Here is a 25,204-nt window from a genome sequence, read left to right on the forward strand (position 1 = left end):
ATTGAAATACCAATTTTTATCCATTTGCTTTCGTAGAAGATACTACCAGTTTCTCCATTGCTGACAACTGTCCTTTGCAGTATCGCCGCCATATCCCATACGCCGACCACTAGCTAACTTTGTGATCAATGGTAAAAGCCTACCCATCAGGGTCTACGTCATAGATACCGCTTGGGTGACTCATGGGACTACGAAGATTGTATCCAATCAAATACGTCTTTAGACGAAAACTGCTATCCAATGACATTGAGACCAAATATTTAAACCAAGGTTAGGTGCTGAACGTTGGTAGGGTCTGGGAGGTGGTTGTGTCCCGCCATAAATTTATATTGGCTGAGATAAAGAAGAACGTTTATGGATAACTAGCAAGCAGGTAAGTCGATGTAGTTAGTTAACTGATAAAAAGTGATTAGTTTTAGAGATGCCTGCGCTATAGTAAAAACTGCACTTGTCTGATCACACCAGTGTGTTGGAATACAACATACTAACGTAACTAGCTAGATACAGCTTGAAACAGGAAGGGAACAGCAGTATTATGGAAACATTCGTGCTTATAAGCTCGAGTACAGTTTCAGTATAGGTAACGTTAGTCAGTTAAAGTTAAGTATATGTTGAAATATTCAGCTGACAAACTGCATTTGTGCTAGGCTGGCTAATCAGGCTGAATAGCTTGCTAGCTAGCTAGTCTGTTTTGCCACAACATTTTTGAGATGGCAATCATGGCATCCGTTGGCTAGTTACTTGAAGTAGACACATTTTGTAGACCTGCAGCCGGTTGCACCGGCAGAGCGTAAGTTCTGTCTTTACCTAGTTTGAACGTAAATCGGCACTACGTTCGAGTTTACGAACAACTGAAAGGTATTCCGTTGCACCAAATCACATACGTTCAACGTTACAGCTGAGTAGGTGCAACGTCCGCCGTAAAAAAAAAAACGTGTGTATGTATGTGTGTGTGTATATATATATATAAACACCATGGTCCGTTATACATTGAATGAAAAACGAAGCATACGCTACGTAACACTAGCTAACAGAGTTGACAGACTAGCATAACACATTTGTTATCGCCAATTTGAACAATGTTACACTAAAGATTACGATAAGTCAGTTAAAAGTGAACTTTTCTGTTACTATTGTTATAACGTTAAGTTACTAATTGTTTCTTCGGTCTTGTGTAGTTTTAATGTGGTTTGCAACTCCGGCTGGCTCTTTTGTTAGTTCAGCGAAAGTTACAAAATACACACAGGAAATGAAAATGTTAAGTACTTTACTTTATTGTAAAATACACCGCAGTCCTTGTAAGACACACACCTAACGGGGTACAGTCAGTTAGGGCAGTCGGGCAGCTATGAACAGGCTTGTATGAAAGGTTAAAAGAGGAAAAATTGTCTGATAATTATTACAAACTTGACAGACGTAAGCCTTTCCCCTCTGACTCGGAAGGTTGGAACAATTGAATCGGCACAATGACACAGGCTACTGTGCACACAAATGTCGAAAATGCGGTATTTCCTGTTTACATTGTATGGTGCCGTTGATTGACTTGAAACGATAGGGACGTCATTAAATGCGACAATATTTTGATTAAGAATCGCTTTACGCACTACTAGTTAAGTTGCGTCTTAAGTGATCGTGGTGCGACCAAAATTCAGCGCGGCGCTAGTTTGAAACTAGCCACTCTGAACATAAGGTTAAGACGGACTTCACACCCGAACTTACGATGGACATTACGCTCTGCTGGTGCAACCGGCTGCTGCTCTTATTTAAATAATGAAATTCTTGCTGGTGGTTTTTCGCTTGTGGCTAGGCGTACTTGAGTTAATGAAGAATGAAAAAGTTAGTAAACAGAGTTCATTTGAAACCTGATTGGCGATACACCATTGTAGTAAACCATTTCTAAAAATTTAAGATATACAGTACGAGTTAAGTCTGGACACACCTGATTAAGATAATGGGAAAGATGCATTCAAAGACATTTTGCTTTAAAGATTCGCTTAAATGCTTGATTTTTTTTTTTTGCTATTTCAAGAATCTAAAATGATTTTAACTTTTTTTTTTTTGGGACGCTGCATAGTTCCATTAGTTTTGGTGTCGACTGTAGTGTTCAAAACGATTCTTTTTAGTGATTTGGTTCCTTTCGTTCAGTTCAATAAAATGATTCGAATCTTTGACTCACTGATTCGTTCATTTCCATATCCGATCGGGCGGCATACACGAATCTGTAAACAGTTTTATTGCATTTTAAAAATTACTCTACATTGTTCCAAACATCATGTCCATTATTAGTCTGCTCTGCGGCAAAACGGCACATGTGAAACCAAATGTCAATGAAATTAATGAAATGGTAATATTCATTACGTGAAACTGCACCATGCTATTGAAACAATCATGCATACTTCGTCTTTAGGACCGTAATAGAACCCCACATTTTAACGCGTATAATAGCCTAAGTACATGTCATTTGCTAAAACTAAAAAAAAAAAACCACTGAGGAAAAGAGGCACGCTTATATCCGAAGCGAAAACCTTCGTTTTACAAGTTTTTAACTAACCAAGCCCAAACATTTTAATATACTTGTAGGCCTAGTCAGTGATGTCGTATTTTTGTTTGTTGTTAATGTAGACATAGTATGCTACAAATGTGATGCATAGGCGTATGCATCACATTTGTTTTGTTTTGTAGCCTACTATGTTGATTTGTCAGTATTTATTAAGGACCTTATTCACGTTAAATGGAAATGTGATGTCAACATTAAATAAATCATAGCCTACGTAACACCTAAAATATGCTACTGTTAAAAAATGTAAATATAAAATATTCCAGGTGTGAGCAAAATAGTATGTAATGATATTAATTCCTATAATAAGAGCACGATAGTGCTCTCATTCCTTTTGTATCATCACAGTCAATGGCGGATGTAGCCCAAGCCTGCTATACTGAGAACTAGCGATTCTGGCAACACGTAGTCACCAAGTCTTCATAGTCAGTGAATCTTTGGAGTCTGAAGGAACTGGTGAACTGAGGAACTTCTCAACAGTTCATCAGGTCAGTAGGGGGAGTTCAGAGTCTTCGTAGTCACCGGATCTTTTGCATTGTCCCACATCGTCGCCTGTGCCGAGATGGCCAGTGGGAGGTGCTTCGAGTGTTTTAGCATTTCAGCCATTGGCTAGTTGTCATGAACGTACTGCTGATACAGTTTTGTGATAGGCTGCTTTATGGACAGAGCGCATAGCTAATATCCACTGGAGGGAGAGTTATAGCTGCTATGCCAGCTAGTCAGCGCGCATGTTTGCAAAGAGGAAGGAACAAATCTTTTAAACTAGTGATTCAGTACACTCAGTTCACCTCAAAAGATTCGTTCAAAAAGATTAGTTTGTCCACGAATTGCACATCACTAGTCTACTGTTATTCTAAAATGTGGGAAATAGTAAAGATAAAGAGAGGTGTGTCCAGACTTTTGACTGGTACTTTATATGCAATGATTTTACACACTCCTTTTGGATGATTAAGCAGAGAAATATTCAAGTGATAGGCAAAGTGTTCTGGTGGTTGGGAGATTGCATTCGTATTGATGAAATGAACATCATGATGGCAGTGCACAAGAAAGTGTTTCAAAGGCTTGATTTGATGTCCAGCCAGTGCTATTAACAATATGAGCATAGCATGTCTGCGAATGGGCTCTCGTATTTTAAAGGGAATTATGTGGGTTTCAGATAACTTGCAGCTAATTTAATTATAATATATACAACTTGATTAAAAGAAAATCAGAATGTTAAACTGAAAGGGGTCTGATTTGACATGGAATGGCATTGAACCAAAACAGCTATATTAACATGCATGCAGGTAATTCATTAATTTCCAAGTGTCTTCATTATATAGCTACCTGCTAACTAGCTTGCTCCCCTTTTGAAGTAGTACTTTTAATGGCTAGCAAACTACAGTGTTGCCAAGGTAAAATCAGTGTTTTCTTTGTCAATGTATTTGTTTCATTTGCAGAGAGCTGTTTAGACTCACAATGTCAAGAAGCGAATTGCTAGCAAATGTTAACACGGTAAGGCTATTCTCTTTGTAAGTAGCTATGTAGCTCATTAAGTGTGTAATTTATTGACCAAGAAACGTGTGTGCTTTTTGCAAGAGCTAATGGTACTGCTGTATGATGTTTATAATTACAACTATATGTGCTTTGGATTAGCCAGGAACAAAGTCAGCTCAGAGGATTCCTTTGAGAAATCTGCAGACTGACATGCTGCAGCACTCTGCCTTGTCCACCACCAAACCTCTGTCCAGCAATGTTACTTTCAAGATGAAGGTGAGATATAGTATATTTTTACTGTTGTCGGTCACTGTGATTGCATACCTAGTCAACCACTTTTGTGGTTATATTAATGGTGTAATTAAATTTTCTCTTTTCCAAACAGGTTGAAATGGCTAATCACAACGCAGAAATATTACCAAGTTCTCCAGCTGCCTGTAGCACACTTAAGAATGGGATTCCTCTCAGAGAAGCCACGCTGTACAAGGACAGAGGACAGCACAGTGTAGCTTTTGAAGCTGTGGAAGATACACTTGCTTTTCTGAGAGACGTTCAGGATTCTGTCAGGGATGATGAGCGTGAAGTGCAGTCAGAGCCCTGTCATTCCCAGTCCATCAGTACTGATAATGGAGTTGGTGACATAACATGGAAATCTTTTCTTTGCACTGGGGTTCAGATTGAAGTCTTTGATTCCTCCAGGGTCTCAGAAAAGGATGTCTTGTCTTTGACTGAATGTTCAGACAATGCCATATGTGATATTTCCCTTGATCACAGTGAATATCTAGGGTTCTTGGACCACTCTGCCCACTATTCCAGGAGCAGGCACAAAGATCATAACTACAGTCATGTAGAAAAGGGTGAAATTATTTCAAGAGAGAACTTCCTTGCTGAGGGAAACCCTAATATATCAAATACCTCACAGGAAAATGGACCTCTGTATGGCACAGATGTTAGCTGTCAAGGCTTCTTGGAATGTTTCCTGGAGTGTGAAGAGAACTTGCAGGGTGTCAGCAATGTGTCCTCTGTCCTCCAGCAAGTCCCCTCGGAGATGTATTTAACAATGCAGAGTACATCTTTACAGAGTCTATGCAGTGACCCAGCAGAGGAGCCAGTAACATCTGGAACAGAGAAGCCTCAATCAAATGAATTTGCCAAGACCCTTGACACATCAGTAACAGCAACAGGTCAGTCCCAGTCAGAGGAACTTGCCAACACTGTGTACACATCAGTTACAGAGGAGACACAGTCAGAGGAATTTACCAACACCCTGAATATATCAGTTACACAAATTTCAAAAACTGCTCTGTCTAATCAAGCAGTGAACTCTGTCTGTTGCCAGCCTCTGGGCAATGATGTGGATGGACTTGAAAATACTGTAAGAGATGCCACCCCTGTTACCAAAATTAAAACTCAGAACATTCTGCAGACAGGTATAAAGAATGAGTTACGGGAGACTTATGAAGACAAAAATTTGATAAAAGTAAGTGAAAATAGTCATCGTCTATCCACAGTGGTAGAGCCCATAAAGTGGGAAAAGTCAACAGTCATCTCTGGACATAGTCAGGATAGGGTCATGGATCTTAACAATACTCCTGGACTCACTCAGGAGGTTCCAGGTAATGACATCCCTCCCGGGCATGCCAAGGAGTATGTATTGAATAATGACATCCCTTTTGGGCACATCCAGGAGAAGGGCCCAGATGACCCTCATCACTGCGCTCTTTCCACTCCAGGAATTCAAACACCAGTGTTAAGATGGACATTCCACCTGAGTAACCTGGCTCTGAATGATACCAGGCATGAATCCACAGACTGTGTTTGGGAAATGGCTGAAGTAATTCCTGTAAACCTTCCAGAGGACAGCCCTGCAACTCAAGGAAAACTAGATAGCCTGTTGAGTAGCAAGCTGTGGATGGAAACTCTGGCTAGCCCGGTGTCGCTACCACAGTTCAACTCTACACTGCTCAGTTCCATAGTGAGTTCTGCTGCCTCACCGGATGTTAAAGAGAGTGGCACAGAACAGGTGGCACCTCTCGATGAGTGTTGGTCAGGTCAAAAGGAGCATCAAGGCCTTCCCGTAAGCAGAGCAGGGCCATTGCAGGAGCAGCTGCATCAGGTGGCAGAGTTGCTCACCCAGGCATCTGGGAACATTGTAGCTGGTGCGTGTCCAACAGAGTGCCACAGTGCCACCATATGGACTAGTCCCCTGCTTATGACTGAGCATAGTGTCAACACCTCGGGCCTCTTTGAGCACAAGAGGGACTTCTCGGTGGCTGAGGCGAGCACCAGCACTGACTCTCTGCTGTGGAAGTAAGCTATCTTTGATTGGCCTTCTCTGTGTGAAGTGTGTTAAGTGGGAGATGTGTGCTGTGTACAGAGTCCTTAATTATATGTGTCCTTATTTTGCCTTTATTAGCCTGGATCCTAGAAGTCTGGACTTGGTTTCTCGACAGCAACTGGAACAACGTCTCAACTCCACACTCATTATGGTGGAGGTTTTGTCTCAGCAACTGGCTTCAGCCAGAGATCAGAACCATAGCTGCAACCCAGGACCATCTAGTCTCAGAGATAAACTCATTCAGACCGATCACACTGAGCTTAATCAGGTAGGATGCAGCAGGCAGGTGTCAAAGGTGGTGGTAAATAGTGGCCTCTAGACAAAGAGCAAATGTCAGGATTTGCTCATTTGCTAGTATACATGTTTGGCTATGTTAATTCATTTGCTGTGTTACCAGCAAATATGTCTCCAAGGAACCTCTCAATTTGCGTTGACAATGCAAAGGTAATGGCAGCTACAGCTGTCAGAAACCTAGGGTTAACCTTGGACCGCAATCTGTCTTTCTAGGAGCATATTACAGCTATAACCAGGATGTGTAGATTCCTTTTGTTTAACATTAGGAAGATCAGACCATACCTTTCCACATACACAGCTCAAGTGATGATCCAGGCGCTCATCCTGTCACGTCTGGACTACTGCAGCTCGCTGCTTGTCAGCCTCCTGGCATATGCCATCCGACCGCTTATCCAGAACACAGCAGCCTGACTGATGTTCGGCCTCCTCAAGCAGGCCCATGTGACGCCTCTCTTTGAGTCCCTCCACTGGCTACTGGTTGCAGCAAGGATTAAGTTCAAGACCTTGTTACTAACCCTTAAGGGACTCAATAGATCAGCCCCCCCATTACACAGAGGACATGATCAAGGCCTACAAGACCATAAGAGCACTGCACTCTGCTACCTTGCGTTGCCTTTGTGTCCCGAAATACAAGGGCAGCATCCCTCAGACCCGCCTCTTCTCAGTACTAGCTCCACACTGGTGGACTGAGCTTCCTGCTGGGATTTGTAGAACAGACTTCCTGTGTGCCTTCAAGAGAAAGCTGAAAACTCATCTCTTCAAGCTTCATCTCTAGTCAACCTTCCTCTATCATATCTATCCCTATTTTCTATTAAAAAAAGAACTCTACACCAGTCTAGCACTCAGTATCTTACTGACCTCTTGTAGTACTTTTTTGATAACTACTCTTAGCATAGTAATGCACTTATTTGGAAGTTGCTCTGGGTAAGAGCCTCTGCTAACTGACATCATGTTATGTAATATTACCAGGTCCTGCTCTACAAAGAGCTGTATGTGAAGGCTCTGAAGCGTGTCCAGATCTTGGAGCTGGACCAGCAGGGTCTACAGAAGATTCTCCAGTGCATGCAGTACCTGAGGACCGCCATGGTGGGGGGGGGATGAAACAAGCTTTCTAAAAATTTGCTCCAAAAATTACATAATTTTGCCTGATTTGAAAAGGTACAGAATGATCTTGCCATCTTGAAATTGTTGTCTAAACCTACAGATAAATCTAACAACAAGAAGTGGAGAGCTTCTTTCCATGATGAATGAATTCAGTGAAAAGTCCAGGGATGACCAGGACACTATCTCTAAGCAGGTGTGTTAGTCAATAATACGGAAGACTACTAACTGTTTTAATTTTCTTTCCAGTGCAGTGTGGTTTCAGTGCTGTGAGATGCATGTTGCCAGAACATTTTGTAAATGTGTACAGTGTAATGTTTTTTTTATTATTCATTTTAGTATGAATTTAAACCAATATATTTGATTGACATTTTGCTTTTAAAACTCAAGAGATTTGGAGGTAGTAAAGCTCTCCTGTCATACTCATTGTTTGTTTCTGGCTGCTTTTGTGTGCAGATGTGTCAGATGAAGACTCTGTACAGGAAGTGCCAGGAGTCACTGAGGAGGATGGGAGAGAGAACTTGGTGTGCTCTTCAGGAAAAAGACCAGATGAAACAGCAGATGGAAGAAGCATGCAGAGTCAAGGAAGCTGTAAGCAGTTTTTGAAACTTTTTAGTAAAGTTGTGATATCTAATACAACAACAGGACTTGAGGAATGAGTATTTTTGCTTTAGATGGACTATTAGCATTTTGGTCCTACTTTCATTGGACTGTGTACGCATTTGTACTTGGGCAACGTAAGATCACATTTCTTGAGAGAGGCATTAGTAAATGCTGATGCTATGCAGTGACAAGCTAGTGTTTCTATAGCAGGACACATTGAGGTGAAGCATTTGCCTTCTGTGTGCAGGCCCTTGAGTTGCTCAAGCAACTGCGGTCTCACCATGCAGCCCAGATTGTAGAGCTGCAGCAAAGTGTGGGTTCTCATCAGGAGCTCCTTGCTGTGCTCAAAAACACCTACCAGGAGCAGGTATGGGGTTCACTCAAACTCACTCACTAGTCCAGCATCACTGCTTGCTATCTGAGTTTTTAATTTTCCTTTTCCCAAGGCTACCTTAAATAAGGAGTATGTTGAGACCCTTCAAGCTGCAGACAAACTCATAAAAGCCAACATGTGTGATCAATCGAGTATATACAAAGAGGTTAGTTAAATGTTCACCCTTTCTGATTCATTATAGCTTTTTATAACTATACAGCTATATGTAATCTTTCTGAACCCCAAACTGTTTTCAAATGTGGATCTTTTTTGTTTTAATATGGATATAGTTTTTCAAGCTTGGTTCTGGAACAGACCTGTTTGTTTCGATTTTGCAGTTGAGCGCAGCTCGGGATCTCCTCCAGAGGACCCGCCCATTACTGCTGAAACTGCATCAGAAAGCTGCTTCTGCCCTCAGTTGCTGTAAGGAACAGGAACAGGAGCGGAACAAAGCAGCGGAGGAGAAAAACCAGGTTGGCAGTGATTAGCAGCATCTTTATCTGACATGGTCAGTACTCTGAATTCATTAAAATGAACTGTGGTCATGTAGGGAATTTGATTTTGTGAATATAGATTTTGGATCAGCTGATGCAGACAAAATCAAGCCTCCATGATGCCAAGCAGCAGATTGGAGACCTTAATCTGCAGGTGACCATTATGAATTCAGGTAAGGCTGCCACTGCTTGTCTAGGGTTTTATTGAAGGTGAAATATTTAAATTACATGAAATCAGATCTGAAACTTTTGGTTCTGTACCCTAAATTAAACAATGTGTACACAGTGCTGAAAGGGGTGTCTCCACTGTAGCATGCACTGGTTTGAGGTGATTGCTCTCTTCATGAGATTGCTCAGCACATGTCATGCTATGATGCTTTGTCTTCAGAGATGGCTGTCCTGAGGCAGCGATTGAGTGAGATGGAGCAAGAACATGCTCAGATAGAGATGAGGGCTACAGAGCTGTCGGCCGCACTGTCCTCCACCCAGGCCTCCTATGCCTTCCTACAGCAGGCCCTTACTGCAGAGACCCACAGGTGACTGCAGCCAGAGCACCTTTCCTCTCTCATTGATCCCTTTACACTTCACCTTACAGACGTAGACACATACAGCAAGCTTTGTGTTGACACAGTCTCAGCAGACCCCTTGCATGCACTTTGAATTTTCTGGCATTTGGTGCCTCCACAGGGCGCAGCAGTCATTGGTGGAAGCTCAACATGCAACAGAACAGGCTGACAGGTGAGTACCACGCTGCTCGCACTGACATGCATGAAGTTTGTAACTAATGTATATGTCTGTCTGATTTTGCACGGATATGATCAAATAGAGTGGACTCGATCTCGATTATTGAATACTCTACATTTCACAGCACGCCACTCTGCTCATGTATGCAGAATGGGGTCATAAAATGCCATTGATTTTTGAGCTGTTTAAGTACTTGATTGTTAAATATGGTGGATTAAATGAAAGCGTAAAAGATTTTGTGATTGGAGGCTGCATTTAGGATGCGTGTTTCAATTCAGTTCAATTCAATTCATTTTTATTTGTATAGCGCTTTTTACAACACAAGTTGTCACAAAGCAGCTTTACATTGTTCCCAGGCCTGAGACCCCCTGAGAGCAAGCCTAAGGCAACAGTGGCAAGGAAAAACTCCCTATCAGGAAGAAACCTTGAGCAGAACCGGGCTCATGGGGGGGCCCATCTGCTTCTGGCCGGCACTGGGCAGATAGAACAATAGTAGTTAACAGTAGAGTAATTATAAGAATGTCTCCTAGGATGTCCGGGTCTTGGAATGCAGTTGGCTTTGATGGGCAGGGCAGCAAGGTAGCAGGACTGGAAAACGGGATGAGACGCTTGGGCTACAGCTCCGGACAGGAGCCCGGAGCAGGGAATAGGAAGCAAACAGAAAACAGTGGTTAGTGGATGATAAGAATGGCAGGGATGTAGAACAGAGAGGCAGGAGAAGAAGGGCAGAGAAAAAGGTGTGCAACAAGGAAAGACCCCGGCAGGCTAACATTATGGCAGCATACCTAGGGGACGGGAGGCAAGGGACCGGCATAGTCATGAGGGCGACCCTAAGACAGTCAACACCAGATCACGGCACAGGGTCCATGAAAGCAATGACCACTTAGTCCACCAGAGACTCTATGATCCACGCCAGCACCAGGCCATGTCCCTCAGCTGAAGGATTTACTATATAGATATGTTTTGAGCCTAGACTTAAAGGTGGAGAGAGAGTCTGTTCCCCGAATCTCAGAGGGTAAGCTGTTCCACAGGAGAGGGGCTTGATAGGAAAAGGCTCTACCGCCTACAGTAGTTTTGCCCACTCTTGGAATGGTGAGAAGCCCAGCATTTTGGGAGCGAAGGGCTCTCTGCGGAAGATACGGATGAAGAAGGTCCTTAAGATAGGGGGGGGCAAGCCCATTTAAAGCCTTAAATGTGAGTAAGAGTATTTTAAAAATGATCCGGTATTTAATAGGTAGCCAATGGAGAGAGGCCAGAACTGGGGTGATGTGCTCAAAGCGTTTAGTTAAGATTCGAGCAGCTGCATTTTGCACCAGCTGAAGGGGTTTTAATGAGACGTTTGCACATCTTGACAAGAGGGCATTACAGTAGTCTAATCTGGATGTTACAAAAGCATGGATTAGTTTTTCAGCGTCGTTAATTGATACGATTTTCCTGATTTTAGCAATATTTCTCAGATGGAAGAAGGCAGTCCTAGAGGTGTTAGTTATGTGAGTTTCAAAGGAGAGCTCGGGATCAATAACAACACCAAGGTCTTTGATGGCTGCACTCGGGGCAAGGGAGACACCATCAAGGTCCAGTGTAAAATGAGTGAGTTTGCTCCTGATTGAATTTTGGCCTATGACCAATATTTCGGTTTTGTCCGGGTTGAGGAGGAGAAAGTTTCGGGCCATCCAATTCTTTACATCTGTTAGGCAGGCCTCCATGTTTGTTTCAGTGTTATGAAATGCTTATAGAGGCTAGAAAATGTATATTTCAGTGTTGAAGCACACTGTTTCCCCAGTCTGGATGCAATGCTTAGAGAAACTCAGCAGAAGGTGGAGAAGCTGGCTGCAGTGCTGGCTGACAGGGAACAGCGGGTCAGTGAGCTGCAGGCTGAAGCACAGACGCACAGCCAGCAGCTGCAGCACCTGCATGACATTCAGGAACAGCTCTTCAGCATGAAGGAGATGAATGAGGTGAGCACCATTGCACTCTGAAACACAGCTCCTATGTTGAGATGCTCTTAGTTGCCCTGGTGTGATTTGTATATTAGACAGGATTTGTTTTTTCCCCACATTCTTTATTTTTGCTTTGTAGTTCCTCCAGGCAGAGAGCAAGATTTCACAGGAGCAAGTGTTGGAGAGTGAGGGGCTGCTTAAGTCTCATCTGCAGGGACTGAGAGAGAGGAACCTGGAGTGTGAGGACCTAAAACGTGCTCTCTCTGAACTTACGTAAGAGACACTTCAGATTCATTGGATGCCACCGTCCCATTTAGTAAGGTTTCACCTGCAGAAGACAGAGATACCAAGTAGCACTCTAAAAATTCTAATCTCAGTTTTTGAGGTTATTAAATTTGCACAAGGCTGTCTGAGGCTTAGATAGTACGGTACATCTGTGTTTGTATAGAGTTTGGTGGCCAAGCTTGCAGACGTCCAGTACCAAGCATCACAGAAAGGGTGTGATGTTATTCCTGGAGTGTGTGCTGTTGCAATCGACTTGATTACGCAGGTATAGGAGGCTGTGCTTCTGTGGCCTCTCCCCAAGGTGTGAGCGTGCTGCCCTACAAGAGGAGCTGGACTGCACCCAGGCCAAAGCACGGAGCATGCTGCTGGATTTGGGAGAGCAGCTGGCCATCGCCTCCACTGATGTCACCTTGCTGCACCACAGAGTACAGGGTCTGACCAACAGCCTGCAGGATGCTCTCTGTGAACAGGTGGGGCCATCGTGCCTAGTGTGAGGAGAGCCTCTCTGCTTTGGGGTAGCCCTGTTTTTTCAGTGACTTTGTTTGCACGTCTCTAGTCTTTCAGGTGTGTGTATGTCTATGTGTGTATATGTATGTATGTGTATGTGTGTGTGTATAATATATATGTATATATACACATATACACACACACGCACATATATATATATATATGTGTGTATGTATGTATATGTGTGTGTGTGTATAATATATATAATTTTTATTTATATATTTATATTTACACACACACACACACACACACACACCCACCCTGCAATTGTTACTGAAATGTGTCTGTTGTGGTTTATGTAGGAGCCAGACAACTCCTGCAGAGAAGGAGTTCTCCAGCTTCCTGTCCCTCGGCACACAGTTGGATCCTTTGTAGGCACCGTCATGGTGGCCATCACTGCTGAGGAGGGACAGGTGTCAGAGACAGGTACAGCACCGAAATGGGCTTACCGACACAGAGGTGCCCCTGTATATAGCCGTGTATATATAGACTAAAGCTTTAAGATGTTTTACCTCTGCAGATGTGGGAAAGTGGGCATTGGGCAGTGGAAACAGTGCCTTCACTCGTATTTCCCCCATGACTCCAAAGAAGGATGGTAAGCAGCTCACCCTTTTCATCAGCTTCCATTAGTGTTGGTACTATTGATCACAAACAGGATAGTACTGGTGTTTCCACAGAGGAGGAGCAGAGCACTCTGGTGGAGCAGTTGGCAGCACTGGGAGAGGCCCTGTCTGTGCTCACCACCTCCATCAGCCAGCTGCAGCAACTGAAGGACAGAGAGCAGGAGCAGTTGCAGGAGACTGTGTAAGTAATGCGATAGACAGAGGCTCTGGCTGCAGGCAGTAATGTAAGCGACACAATTTCTGACTGCAGACCGTGAGTAATGCGTGGGACAAGCTGACAGCATACAAATTTTCATGTGATGTCACAGCAGCTAGCTTGTTTGTAGTTTACTGTCTGAAGCAAGTAGGTGGAAGACACCTTTGTTTTCCTTCATATTCTCTAGTATCTAAGACCACAGACTTCCTTCGATTTAATTCCTGCAATTTAAGAAGCATAAAACTTTGTGCGCATGTTAAAAAAGCAAAATAAGTCTGCATGGGTGAATTGTCTCATTGTCCTGTTTCTGATGACTGGTGTTTCTTCTAGTGCCAGCCTCCAGAGGGAACTCCACTCTCTGACTTGTAGGCACATGTCAGAGGTGGCTGACCTGAGAGAGCAAGTAGCAAGTCTCCAGGCTCAGGTGGAGAAGGACACAGTGGCTCTGAAGCACAAGGCACAGGTGAGAAGAGGCATATGAGGTGGAAATGTAAATAGAAACTCATTGTTCATTCTTCAGTACTGCAGAAAAAAACGGATGAATAGAAAAAACACCTGTGTCACTTAGTAGCTACTATTTGTCAGTTATTAGATACTCATCTACCAGAGAGAGAAGATTGGGAAGTTCCTGCATGATCATGCAACTCTTCGTCCAGGCAAGTAGTGGAGCTAGGCAGCTAACTACAGTGGGACAAAGCTACAGCTGTCTGAACAATGACATTGCTACAAAGTAAGCTGACATTCAGCCTAATAACTAGCCACTGACATCCATTTCCAGTGTGTTTAGATTGCTGGACAACTTGGTGTAACAGAGCCAGTTTCCCCATTTGTTGTCTAGCTAGTTAGAGCAGTTACATGTTTGCTTATGGCTTACCTTTGCTCCTGGCTGATAGTGACAGCAATGGGGGAATGCTTGGATGTGGAGGGATAGCATGATGTGACAGCCAATATACGATGGCTAGGTTTGTCATGTGAGAGTATGGCAGCAGCTAATTCATGGACTGCTTCAGAGAGAGCAGCAGTAGCTAATTATCAGAGGCAATCAATGATAGAGGACTAGCAGCAGAGCTTCCACTGACTTTGGCCAGGTAGGTACTGTGCTGGAGAGTGTGTGTCAGTTATTGGTGTTTTATTTGTTTATGGCCTTTGTGGGCCTCTGAGCGGGGCCTTTGGGATTATTGAGAGAGTTATCCAATCATGCAGTTCTATAGTGCCTTTGAATAGAATCTTAAAGCATGTGACAATTTCTTTTCAGCAGATGGTGAGCTTAGTTGGCCAGTTTCCCATACTACCAACAGCATGGCAGCAAAAACAGAAATGGCACTAAAGGTTGATTCACACGAGAAATCCAAAGCCAAGAAGCCTTTTGTAGTGACAGTTGTGCAGTAATTGCACAACTGTTTATTGGTCAATAAACATATTGCTGTGACAGAAATTTGACAACTCACAAACCTGGCTCAGTAAAATGTTGTGTAATGCATCATCTGTAATGACATTTGAGGTGTAGAAGCTTGATTTTTTTCAGAGGAAATGATAGGAAATTGTGGGTCCAGCTATGCGTGATCAATGCTTCTTGATTGTCTGTCTAGCCAGTAGCTAGCTATGTGTGCTCATTTGCATTGTTAAATACTCTGAGTAAGGAAAATCACTAGCTAGTTAACCTTGATTCACTGTTGAATGTAAATCAGTTGCAGTAAACATGATAACATTAAAAGATAATTAGGAAACAACTAAACAGAGTAATATTTAGGGCTGGACCCGAATATTCGGATCTTCATTCGTAAGTTTGTCACCCTGAAAGGATGCTAGCTGCAGCGATGCCATGCTTCTCTCCGCTTCCAGTGAGACCATTTTTAAATACCGTGGCTCTGTAAGCAGTGACGGCAGTGAGTGTATAGGATGGGTTAAATGCAGAGGACAAATTTCGTTTCAGTGTATGCGAGTACTGAGAAATGACAATAAAGAAATTATAAATAAATATATCTTATAAATCTCAAAACTTAATTTGTTGGAGCTAGTGTGCTGTTTCTGCGCCTCTGTTTCACAGTGCTTTGTCAGGCATTGTCTCCGTTTCGTAACCTATTATAATGAGAATTTATGTAGGTCTATGATTTATCCATGATAAAAATTGTCACAAGCCGTTATGTCACAAAAAGTGCATAGACAGGACCTCGTTCAACCAAACCCCTTGGGGTTACAGACATCACACCAAAGCTTTTGGAAAATGTCTTTTCATTAACAAATAATACAGCCATGCGTCGCTGAACGTCCATGATACGTTCTGTGAAATAGGATGTTATGTGATTTTGACGTTGTGTGAACACCATATCATATATAGTATATGGTAAGCTATGTACTGTACCATTATACACCTGGCAGCAAAATCGCTTTATTTCCATGAGACATGAAATACACGTGTTGCGATACACGAAGGCGTTGCCTTCACTACGTCTGGTTACATCTGCTACATCCTGTTCTGCGATCGGGTTTTTAAACTTTATTAGAGACTGTGGACGTATATGCAAACGGACGTTGTCCGAATGGATGTTAAGCGGCACGTGACTACAAACAGCAATACTGTAGAATAACAGGAACCCTAAAAGTAATGCCTTTAATTAAACAGACACGTGTTGCAGCAGTATGCCATCCAACGGAGAAATGTCCGAGTCCTGGCTGAGCCCTTCCAGAATCATGCTCAGCAAGCATGTTACATGTTACATAACATATTTTCATACAATATTTGGCAATTATGTGTTGAGATTTGTTCTGTCTTATGATTCAGGAATGACTTGCTGGTTTAATTACTGAATGTATTATCTTGTTTACTCTTTCAGGAGGAGAAAACATTGAAAAAACTTTGCAGTGAGATGGATGAGAACAGAGAACTGTTTGAGCAGCACAGATCTGAAAATAAAGTAATGCATCAAAGTGATGTGTTTCCATCTTTGACATTGCATAGATTATCCCCCATATTGCTTGAAGTACTAATTGTTCTTCGTTTGTACTTAAGGAATATATTTATTGAAAGTTAAAATGTTGCTGAGAAGTTAATGAAAAGATGCATTTGAATGTTGTGCATTCACGTCTACAAAGCTATTTATCTTCCTGATCTTTATTGTGTGATTAGAACTATTGTGATTATGTGACAGGATGTTTAATTAATATAGTGATTTATATAATAAATGCTGCCAGTTCAGTTTTGTGACTGTGGCCCACAGTATAGAGGTCTCATCTATCTGTGCATTGCTTTGCAGGAGCTGCGCAGGGAAGTGTCTGAGCTGCGGCGTTCACTCCAGCAGGCGCGACTGGAAGGGCACGTCCTGAGGAAGGAGCTGTCCAGTAGCCAATCTGGTGCCAGCATGCCAGCCCTTGAGGAGAAGATTCTGATGCACAAGGAGGTACTGTGGGAAGTGAATGACCCACTGTCTTGGTTTGTCTATAGCAGGGGTGTCAAACATCCGGCCCACACAAAGATTCAAAACGGCCCGCACATCAACCAGAGGATGTAATACAGGCCCTACTATTTGCGTCAACTCTTTAGCATTACCACAAAACGTAATTCGTCATCCATCCACTAGGTGGCAACAACCTATTTCAACTGAACAGCTAGTCATCTTTCATGACTAAAGAAAGATCGCGAGCTAGCTACTTGCTGGCAAGAAAATGTTGTCAAAGATAAGAAAAGTTGATAAAGAGTGTTGGGCCTTTCAGGAAAAATGGACAAACGCCCACCTCTTTTGGGAAGTTAACAGTAAGTGTATCTGTTTAGTTTGCTCACAGCAAGTAGCTGTTCCAAAGGATTATAATATTAGATGGCATTACCAGACCACTCACGCTGAGAAGTATGATTGCTACACCGGCCAGTTGCGGGAGGAGAAAGTGAAGGAGTTGGTGGCTACATTACAGAAGCAGCAATCAGTATTCACAAGAGGCCATGAAACTAGTGAGGCTGCTGTAAAGGCCATCTATCTGATAGCCAATGACATCGTGCAGGCATCAAAGCCATATTCTGAGGAAGAGTTTGTAAAAAAACTGGTTAAAGCAGTTGAACTCGTGTGTCCAGACAGGCTTTCGTCAACATTAGCCTCTCCAGAAACACTGCGGCAGCACGGATTGAGGACATCGCTGGACAGCTGACACAAAAGCTCATTCAAAAGGTTCAGGGATTTGTTGCTTTTTCTGTCGCAATTGACGAAAGTACAGATATAACGGATGTGGCACAGCTGGCGATTTTTATTAGAGGTGTTGACTCTACTTGTAACATCACAGAGGAATTCGTAGAACTGGTACCCATGACTGACACTACTACGGCTAGCGACATCTTCAGTTGTCTCGCTGCATCATTGGATAAATTGGGAGTGGACTGGGCCCGTGCCGTAAGTATGGCGTCAGATTTATGTCAAAAGTCGCGAGCGCAGAAAATATTCTCGCGCACAAAGCAGCCACCATGCGCGAGAGAATTTCTGCTTGGCGCTTGCCAAGCGAGCATGTTTCCTGCGCTCGCGACTTTTGACATAAATCTGACGCCATACGCAAGTCTTGCGACTGATGGCGCACCATCAATGATCGGTGTGAAAGCTGGAGTTGTGGCCAGACTTCGAGAGGAAGTGCAGCAGTGTGGAGGGGGTGAGTTTTGGAATTTTCATTGTATACTCCACAGAGAGGCACTCTGTTGTAAAACACTGAAAATGGACAATGTCATGGCTGTTGTCATCAGAACTGTCAACTTCATTCGAGCCAAAGGGCTCAATCACCGCCAATTTGTAATATTTCTATGTTAAAAGATATGAAACAAGTTGGAAATGTATTGAAATGGAATCAAATAAAATAAATGGGAAATTAGCCAAGTAGCCTAGTAGTTTACTGATTCCCAATGAAACGGTGTTCAAACTGTCTTGAAAAAACGAATCGTACTGCCATGCAGATTTCATGGTTGCCCTTTTTGAATGGATGGTCAACGATTATTTGGCCCTCGATGACCTAGAAATTTAGTGATGTGGCCCTCAGTGAAAATGAGTTTGACACCCCTGGTCTATAGCTTTCTTTGTGGTACTTGGATGCGTGAAGAATAGAGTCAATTTGTCACCCATAGGTGGATAAGTTAAGGAGGAATCTTGCTGAGGCTGAAGACAGTCGAAGCAAACTTCTGGAAAGGGCCAAGAGGCATGTAAGTGTGTGACCTGTATTACCTGCAACGGCTTGTTTTTCTTAAAGTCATCAGGTTGCCCTTAAGTTATCCCCTGTTTGTGTTTACTTTAGCAACTGGTGCATGAATCTAACCAGAGGAAACTAGAGTGTGAGCTGCTGGTCCTGGATCAGATGATTGAGACTGTGAGAGAGGTGAGAGGGGGGGGGGGGGGGGGGGGGCTGTGGAAGGATTATGCGTGCAAGCCAAGCCTATCATCACATTCTAAACTCATTGCCAAGCTAATTCTTTGTTCATGCCAATGAGTGTTTCCATGTCCAGACCAAAGGTTCACTTACTTTGTTATTCTGACTCTCCAGTGTCACAGCATAATAGTACAGAATGATGGTATGCAGCTTTTTAAAGCTTACTATTTCCAATCTGCTTATATTTAACAAGTTGAAAATTGTATATATTCAACAAGCTGAAAATTGCCTTTACTCCAGATTCCTCCAAAAACAAGTTGAGTAGCTGCAAGACATCGTCTGAGACTGTCCTTTTACTTAAGGCTGATGTTAGACTTAAGCAACAAATGCGCAACTGAAGTTGCATATACTATATGCATGTGTTATAACTTCAGACAAAGCATTTCACAGGGAATTCAGATTCCTATCAATCTTCAATAATTTACATTGTACGTATTTCAATATTGAGTAGGGATGTACTGATACTAAAAACTCACAGTACGATAATACCATGATAAAAAGTCTATGATACGATATTTATCTCGATATTAAAAAACGAAGAAAAATGACTTGAAAAAATGTCCTTTATTAAATAGTAAATCAGCATTTTTTATTCGTGTAAAATTTGTTTTTCCTTTTAACTTAAAGTGCTTCTGCTTTCTTTCTTTAACAAAATAGAATAAAAGTAGCCAGCCATGACCTAAGCATGTGCAAAAATTGGCATGAATTGTCTTTGGCAATGAATGATTGAATGATTGAACTATGTATGTACAATTCAATGGTGGCTCCTGCCAGATCTCTTGGGGGGGGGGGGGATTGTTGCGATGGTGGTAAATTTAACAGTTAACTAGACATTGTTACATTGCATTGTGCAAATTAGTTCGCTAGCTAACTTGACATTGTCATATTGCAAACAAAGTGTTAGCTACTTCGCAGCCTGCTAGCCACGTTTTCCGCTCGTACCAGCTCCGTAAAAATCCCCGGTTATACGATTTCCCCCCTTTTGTAGATACTTGCTTGATGGTTAAATTTGGTCTGGATGGTCCTAATTCCTTAGTTGCCAATTTATCCTGATTACTACAACGACTGAACAGTATTTTTCTTAATTACATGATCGAATAGCTCCGAGTTGAGGTAACATTAGCCCTTGGTACAATTGCAAACAAAAACAATACAATTTTCGGAGAGATATAGCTGCATTCTACTATTAGCGAAATAACCATGTAATATCCTGGTAGATTTCATCACAGTCCAACAATGGTATTGAGACATTTTGCGATATCACAAAATTCGGTATATCGTTACATCCCTAATATTGAGTCAATCACTTCTAGACTCCTTTATGATGTAAGTTTTTTAACCATATAGTGTACACTGATTGAATTATTTCTTCAGTTTTCTAAAAATAATTGTATTACAGCAATATCTGAAATGCAAACCATGAAGGCACTCTTTGCTTTAGCATTATTAGATTAATGAGCTCTTTTTTCCATAAGGCAGATTTCAGGGCTGAGTTTATGTTTATAGTCAGTGCTAGCATTACTGTCGATTGAACAAACTGACATTGTATTCACATCAGTCATTTGCATAGAGGGTTGCACTGCTATGCTGTTCGCCACAAGATGGCGGCATTCAATGATTGATTGATTGGATGAATACTGTCAGGGCTGGAACACATCAGCCAATAGAAGCACTGGGTCAGAACTAACTGTTCTTGAGATTTGTACATACAGCCACATTCACCGTGAAAATGCAAAAAACCATGAAGGTTCTTCAGATGACAGAAGGCGCTAGCATGTCTGTGTAACCACCTGTGTTCACATTCAGATTTGAAGCATGAATCAGCCTTGAGGCTGCCAGATCCCAATTTGTTGCATATGTCATCTTATTGCTTTAAGGGAGCTCTCTTTCATCATCCTATAAGAAGCTTTAATTATGCTAAGTTGTGGATCTCTCTTGGCGTATTGGAAATGAGAGTTGTCCTGCGGTGATGTAACTGGCTGGAAAGATGCATTAGACATGAAAATGCTCTGTAGGTTGTATAGGACTGTATGTACATTTAAATAATGTGGTATAGTATTTATACTGTTTTAATGTCAACTCCTTATCTAACACCATGTTGCATGATACCAGAACCATAGACATGTCATACTCTTGCAGCTGTTTTGAGGAAGGAGAAAATGGGTGAGAATGGTTTAAGGAACAATGACAGAATTTGAAGTAATTTCACGGTATGTTAATTAACTTCATCAAAAGCTCACAATACATTGCTCCATTGCACCTCAATTACATTGGCAAAGGACATCTTTCACTGTGCTTGATCACAGAAGTACAGCATATGTTCCTTTGGAAGACACCTTTATTCAGAAGAAAGAAGGCAGTCATGGTTGGATGCTTATTGCGTGTAGGAGCCAGGCCCATAAACATAAGGTTGCTAGTTCAATCCCCTGCTGGAGCACTGTTCCAGTACCTTTGGGCAAGGTACTTAATCCAGAATTGCCTTAGTAAATATCCAGCTATATAAATGGATAACATGTAAAACTGCAACCTGTAGTTTGCATGTAAGTTTCTCTGGTTAAGAGTGTCTTATAAATGACAATAATGTTATATAATGTAATTATAAGGACCATGGTACAGACTAGCAAGAAAGATGTGTAATAAAGTATCCAACTAAACTATTGACACAATAGTAAACAAAAGTGCTTTAGCAACTTCATCGTACATGCATCAACATTGATCTATAACTCCATCCTGCTGGACTCCCACTCAGGTGGTTGAGGTTCCAGGAGGATAACATAAGATGTGTCCTGGAACAAAGATATGGTCTTTGGTTTTGGTTTGGTTTGGTTTTGAGTTGTTGGCAAAACAAATGGTGTTTTCACAGTGGAGCACCTAAATGTACATCTAAACTCTATGGTACGGAAGAGTAACCAAGATGTTGCAGTTTGTTTAGTGTTAGAGATGAACACTCTAACACTGTAAATCTTTCACGCTGTCCTGTTTTTACAGACCCTGTCCTCTATTCCAGCTGTGGTGAAGGATTGTGAGAAACTTCAGAGACTTGTGGCTTATCTTGGATAATGTAGATATGTTTTATTTGCATAATTCAATATGTGTGTGCAGGGAACCTTTTAGATATGCTAAATAAATGTTAAAATTCTAAAATGTGCATATCTTTATTTAATGTAATACTTAATGTAATGTTCTCCCATTGTATTTTTATTTAATTGGTTATGAAAACTCTGCATATCAGATTGATATTCAAATACACAAACTTATTGTAACCTATCAATTCAATTCAATTCATTTTTATTTGTATAGCGCTTTTTACAACACAGGTTGTCACAAAGCAGCTTTACATTGTTCCCAGGCCCGAGACCCCCTGAGAGCAAGCCTAAGGCAACAGTGGCAAGGAAAAACTCCCTATCAGGAAGAAACCTTGAGCAGAACCGGGCTCATAGGGGGGGCCCATCTGCTTCTGGCCGGCACTGGGCAGATAGTTAGTCACAATACAGTGTGTCCGTTTTGTTGCCTACATTGCATATTTGTTTACTCAACTGCACATAACTGAATAAAAATACTTAGTGTTCAGCATAGGAGTGATTGGGAGGGGGAGGAGGAGATGGTAGTAGCAAGTAGAACAAAAAAAAAAAACATGCTAAGAACTTGTGTTTTCAAGCCTCTGCAGAGCCAGTTGGTTGCTTCACAAAGTCAAAATCAATTTGAAGTGCTTCTCTGTGCTTGACTCTTGGAGAACCTGAAGCAAGGCAGTCCTATCACCATACCAACAAAGCTTAAAAAATGCCCTGAACTTTCCTTTCCCATAATAAACACTATTTGTAACCAAAATAAGCCAAATGTTAGCGTCATGTAATTTCCTCTAGCGTCATGTGCATTTTCTCCAGTGGTGCATATACTTGAGTAATTGAAAACTACAAGAGGATAAAAATATGAAAAACATCCATGCCAACCACTGATTCAAAACATGCTAAAAGTTTAATGCACAACTGACACTCAGTGTACTGGAATACAAATAAATGGTACCATAGGGAAAAGTTCTGGTGAGTCCAAAAAGGATCTATCGTCTCAGCTAACTAGCTGGCGGAAACAACATCTGTCACCCATTTCGTGCCCTGTTTCATCTCCAAATGAAGGCCTCCACATCCATCATGAATTTGTTGGATTGTCCATCAATGCTTAGGAGCATTTCTGCTGGGTGTATTGATTCACACTCTATGTTCAGGGCTGCAGCCATTCTAGGAGTCACAGCATTAATTTTGCCTGGGTAACTATGCAGAAAGATGTGAGGGGGAAAAAAACTGGAGTGATGGTCATTCTACATGATCTTCCCCTTAACCCTGGCTGCTGGCATAACCTGTACCTTGTCAGCAGTGACATTTACTTAGTGAGTACTTCTTCCGTTGAATGGAGCTAGGGGACTGCATGTCCCAGAAATGCACTTAAAGGCTTTTTTTTCAGCTGTTGACATGCACACGTATAAATATACAGCTGTAGGCAAAGTAGAAACAATAGAAGTGAAAAACAGCCTGCATTTTGAAATAGGTAAATTGCAATTAAAAAGAAGTCTACTTCATATTAATGTCAATACAAATTACCAATATGCTTCTACCATACAAAAAAATTTAATATGAACATTTTAATGTGTGACTCTGGGAGGCAACATGAGAGACCAAATAAATTTTGAAAGTGGTCAATTATTACCTGAGTTGCAGGTGTATTAGTCACAGAAATAGCAAAATTATTCAATGTGTCAAGGGGAACAGTGTTGAAAATCATGGCATGTGTTAAACAAGGAAGAACTGTGTCAGGAAAGAGGAGCAGTGGTTGTAGGTCAAAGCTCACCAACAGGGATAGAAGGACACAAAATTTTTGGTAGAGCTTCCATTAAGAAACCACTTCTAACCAACGCCAAGATAAAACTATGCATAACCAGCTGTAATGAGTACAAAACCTAAAAAAACTTTTCTTGTATCTGAACGGGTTTATGTTTGCAGAAAGCCAGAGGATGCCTTTTACACATTGCTCGTTCCCAGCTGTTAAACATGGTGTGGATGGTATGGGCAGCCATTTTGTGGGAGTCATTGGGAGTGAATATTATGCCACATTAGGACAGGGTAATAAAAACCGATTTTAGGCAACCTATGCACCTTGTCGTGAAAACATTGGTTCCTCAAGATGTTCCCATATTCCAAGATAACACCCCCATAAGCACTGCTAAATGGATTCAAGCGTGGTTTCATGAATACCAGGCTGAAGTCAAACTCCTTCAATGACCTCCAAATTCAGATCTAGATCTAAGCATTATTGAACTTTTATGGGAACTTTTAGAATATGGACTGCAGAGTAAGTTTCCACCATTTTCAACTCTGAAAGACATGGAGGCTTCCCTTCTTGAATAATAGTCCAATATCTCCGGGGGGGGGGGGGGGGTAGTCTTGTAAAGGTACTATAAATTTTTATATACTTTCTTTTATACTTTTTTTTTAATGACTATTCATAAATTAATTAATCAGTTACTATTAATTAATTACCATTTCTATTTTTTGCACATTTGAGCCCATTCACAGCTCATCCTCCCCTACTCACCCGGTCTTTCCTTACTTTTCCTCTGTATAGCCTATGCTTACTAGTCATACTGATACAACAATGGCTTCGACAAACTTGGTCGGTAAAAAGGTACCACTTTGCCCATCTGGCAATACGTTGGGTTTTGGCCTAACGAAAGAGAACAGCCAAGAGACACCTCTGAAATGGTCTGCAGGATTTGTTCTTATGCAATCCGTGCAAAAGATGGACAGTCGACGAATCTTCATCTCATGACCATTTACGTATACACCATCCCGCGGAATATGCTACATTGCCATCACCCGCAACTGGTCCTAGCAAAACAGCTAGCTGCTACAACCAACCAACCATATCTGGGGCTTTTGCAAAAAGTACAAAGTACAAGCGTGACAGTGAAAGATGGAAGCAGTGTACTAATGCTGTAACTCGCTATCTAGCAAAAGAAATGGCATCTTTTAATACGGTATTTTGTTGTTTTTGTATAATTCATTTTTTGCACAGTAAAATCTTGACTGTTTAAATTGTGTTAATTGAACTCTTTTGAATGTAAAATGGAAATCCCAAGTTTTAGCCTATAAAGGGTGCTCTTCTGTTTTTTTCTAAGTAAAGGTGTGATCGGGAACAACTTCATTCTTTTATTTCGATTTTTAGTAACATGTTATTTGTCTTTCATGGCTGTTATTACTTAATCAGAATAAAGGGATTAATTATTTGAAG

At 41.7% G+C, this 25,204-nt stretch overlaps 1 protein-coding gene and 1 long non-coding RNA gene across 2 annotated transcripts; both read left to right on the forward strand.

Moving 5' to 3' along the window:
- The first annotated feature begins 298 nt into the window (after positions 1-298).
- On the forward strand, positions 299-4,573 carry LOC118769829. The gene is made up of 4 exons (XR_005004518.1): positions 299-373; positions 3,997-4,051; positions 4,193-4,309; positions 4,419-4,573. It is a non-coding gene; the product is annotated as an uncharacterized LOC118769829 (long non-coding RNA).
- Positions 4,574-13,068: 8,495 nt separating this feature from the next.
- On the forward strand, positions 13,069-22,020 carry spag5 (sperm associated antigen 5). Its single transcript, XM_036517166.1, has 9 exons — positions 13,069-13,138; positions 13,233-13,307; positions 13,390-13,516; positions 13,862-13,994; positions 16,366-16,446; positions 16,786-16,929; positions 18,624-18,698; positions 18,791-18,871; positions 21,911-22,020. Exons 1-9 carry the CDS (start codon positions 13,096-13,098, stop codon positions 21,980-21,982), a joined length of 831 nt encoding a protein of 276 aa, XP_036373059.1. The 5' UTR covers positions 13,069-13,095; the 3' UTR covers positions 21,983-22,020.
- The last annotated feature ends 3,184 nt before the right edge of the window (positions 22,021-25,204 follow it).

Source organism: Megalops cyprinoides, chromosome 22 (genome assembly GCF_013368585.1).
Source record: "Megalops cyprinoides isolate fMegCyp1 chromosome 22, fMegCyp1.pri, whole genome shotgun sequence".
NCBI classification, from domain to species: Eukaryota; Metazoa; Chordata; class Actinopteri; order Elopiformes; family Megalopidae; genus Megalops; species Megalops cyprinoides.